Below are 2,890 nucleotides of genomic sequence, written 5' to 3'. Positions count from 1 at the left end.
TGCTAGGTCATGGTCCTACCTGCGGGTTAACTCCTGGATACTTTGCATTTATGTGGTACTTAAGAGTTGACGCACTCTGGTGGTAAGCAAATTCCTTTCTGCGGATATTGCAGATGACTTTACTTTTATCAACACTTCCGTCAGGACTTTTTTTATAACTAAATGATGAAATCAATGACGGAGACAGCGCGTTCTCGTCTCCCCTTTTCATTTTAGAGTCTAATCAAAGATTCAACTGTCTCTGGTCTAATGGTGACTGACCAGAACGGTTCCGGTTCAAAGGTCAATACGACATTGATTAATATGCGTTATTTTTTTTTTATCCGTTATTTTTTTTAAATTCATTTTATACTGTTTAACGGTTTACTGAACATTTTTCAAATATGTTCCACAAGTTAACCAAAAGTCCCTAATTTATTTCTCCAGTCTTTGTGAAATGTGTTATAAAAACAGTGTTTAAGACATAACGTGTTTTCAAAAAATATTTATTTCGTACATCATATTTTGTGTTCCACAGACACCATCAACTGACTCTGAGTGGACGACCATTGCCAGAGACTTTGAAAACAAATGGCAGTTTTCACACTGCTTAGGAGCAATAGATGGAAAACATGTATTCATTCAACCCCCTGGCAACAGTGGAAGCATGTTTTACAACTATAAGTCTAGGGGTGTGTCTCATTCCGCCTACTTCCGTCAGTGCACTGCTGATGTGCACTGACCACTTACTGCCGTAGTGCCCACTTTTGACCGTTAGTAGTGTTCCAAATGGAACACTTATGTTAAAACACTTACCGGAAATGACGGCATGACGTGACGAACGCAACACACGTGACCGCGAATTTTTCAGACCGCCAAAAAGACCGCCAAAAATATATACCGGCGTTTTATTTTATAAAAACAACAATGGGTTACGTTCACAGCATGTTGAAATTATATCGCCTCCGACGTCAACGCAGGATCCTCCAAATATTGGCTGAACATGAGGTATATTTGTGTATTTTACAAACACCTATCATGCACAAATTGCAGTGCAGCAGTTACCTTTTCATAAGTCAGGAGCAGTTCCTTGCATTAAGTTGATGAATTACTAAATGTACACAGCAGGTTCACAGACGTTTTACCATTTCATGTCACAATTACTAAATGTTTTTTTCACTGCCTATATAAATGTTATGCAGGACAGTGACAGTAAGCTGCTAGTTATTTTACCATCAGTAGGCTACTTCAGTGTGCTCCAAGTGGATAAACAAAAAAAAAGCTCTATCAATATAAGACTTCACAAATATATATGAATTTGTGCTCAAAATGTTATGTTATCTTTACACTAACATACACCAAGCAATAGGCAACAGAATAGACAGGCCTATTGATGTTCTATCATGTACTAATTCTGATTAATTAAGAAAAGACAAGGAAAACACAGTAACAGAACCAGATCTTAACTTTATTTTAAACAAAAAAAATTTAAACAACAAAACATAATTAATTCACTTTCCTCTCCCCACTCACAGCGTCCTCGCAGCCCCAGAAAGTACTGCCAAATAAATGCCACAGTGCCAGTGTTGGCACTATACTTTGATGGCCACAGCGACATGAGGGTTGACTATCGCCTTTCTAGGGTGTCATTCAACGCACTCATGGATCTGTTGGGCAGGGAATGCGACCATGGCTGGGGCCCAGAAATCGACACCCTTATCTTTCTTTTCTGGCTTGCCACTCCCTCCTCCTACCGTGTTGTTGCCAGGGCCTTTGCCATGCCCCGGGCAACTATTCACCGGGTAGTCCACAGGGTGAGTGGGAAGATCGCCGCTCTTCTTTATCGGGTGGTCCGACATCCCACCGCAGAAGAGCTCCCTCGCCTCGGGGGTAGCTTTGCCCGTCTGGCCAGATCCGCAGCCTTCAACCGTGTGGTTGGTGCCATCGATGGCTGTCACGTCAGGGTGAAGCCCCCAGCACAAGATGCTGCCTGTTATTTTAACAGGAAGCTCTTTTATTCCATCCAGCTGCAGGCCATCTGTGATAACGTGGGGAAGTTCCTCGATGTGTTCGTGGGGTACTGTGGGTCAGTTCATGATGCCAGGGTACTGAGGAACAGCCCCATATACTATCAGCAGTCCTACCCTCCACCAGGATACAGCATACTTGGAGATGGGGGCTACCCCTGCCTATCCCAGCCCATCAGCCTCATCACACCCTTCAGACAGCCCGTTCGCAACCACCTCCAGGCTCGCTTTAACAACAGCTTGTCAAAGGTCAGGAGCATTGTTGAGCGGTCCTTTGGGATGCTGAAGACTAGGTGGAGGTCCATCTTCTTCAAGGCTCTGGAAGTGGATGTGACTTACGTGCCGGAGGTCATCGTCTGTTGCACGGTCCTACATAACATATGTATGAGCAACGAAGACCTGCTGGAGCCAGATGCTGATGTCAGGAGGGCACGAAGACCAGCACCAGCACCTCCAGGAGCCGTCTCTGGTGCAGAGCAGAGACAGAGGATGGCAATGGCATGTTATGTCCCTGACCATGATTACATTTAAAAATGTAAAATGCATGATTGAATAAATTACATGACCATTGTATGATTGTGTTGATTTCATCTGGCATGTTAAAAAACAAAACAAATCTGAATAAATTACGACCATTCTGCAAAATCAATGTTTAATGTTGAACACATTAGATTTTGCAGAATGGTCGTAATTTATTCAGATTTGTTTTGTAACATTGTGAGGTAAATATATTGTGTACTTCTTATTAGTTTGATAAAGTAGGTAGGTAGTATTTTTAGGAATTTATCAATCATGAATTTGACATTACCGCTTTTGAAAGTCTGGAGTAACCTAATCAGGAAAAAAGATGTTAAGGTGTGGTATAACGAGTGACACAGTGTAAA

The 2,890-nt window shown here is 42.3% G+C and overlaps 1 protein-coding gene across 1 annotated transcript; it reads left to right on the top strand.

Annotated features, from left to right (window-relative positions):
• Positions 1-870: 870 nt before the first annotated feature.
• Positions 871-2,622, top strand: LOC118562150 (protein ALP1-like). Its single transcript, XM_036134415.1, has 2 exons — positions 871-987; positions 1,515-2,622. Exons 1-2 carry the CDS (start codon positions 907-909, stop codon positions 2,535-2,537), a joined length of 1,104 nt encoding a protein of 367 aa, XP_035990308.1. The 5' UTR covers positions 871-906; the 3' UTR covers positions 2,538-2,622.
• Positions 2,623-2,890: the final 268 nt, after the last annotated feature.

This window comes from Fundulus heteroclitus, unplaced genomic scaffold (assembly GCF_011125445.2).
Source record: "Fundulus heteroclitus isolate FHET01 unplaced genomic scaffold, MU-UCD_Fhet_4.1 scaffold_81, whole genome shotgun sequence".
Lineage (NCBI taxonomy): Eukaryota > Metazoa > Chordata > Actinopteri > Cyprinodontiformes > Fundulidae > Fundulus > Fundulus heteroclitus.
This window is presented reverse-complemented; position numbering and strand designations above follow the sequence as displayed.

Coding starts and splice junctions, on each gene's coding strand:
- LOC118562150 (XM_036134415.1), top strand. CDS start 907: ATGGGTTACGTTCACAGCATGTTGAAATTATATCGCCTCCGACGTCAA. Junction 988..1,514: donor AAATATTGGCTGAACATGAG/GTATATTTGTGT, acceptor CCCCACTCACAG/CGTCCTCGCAGCCCCAGAAA.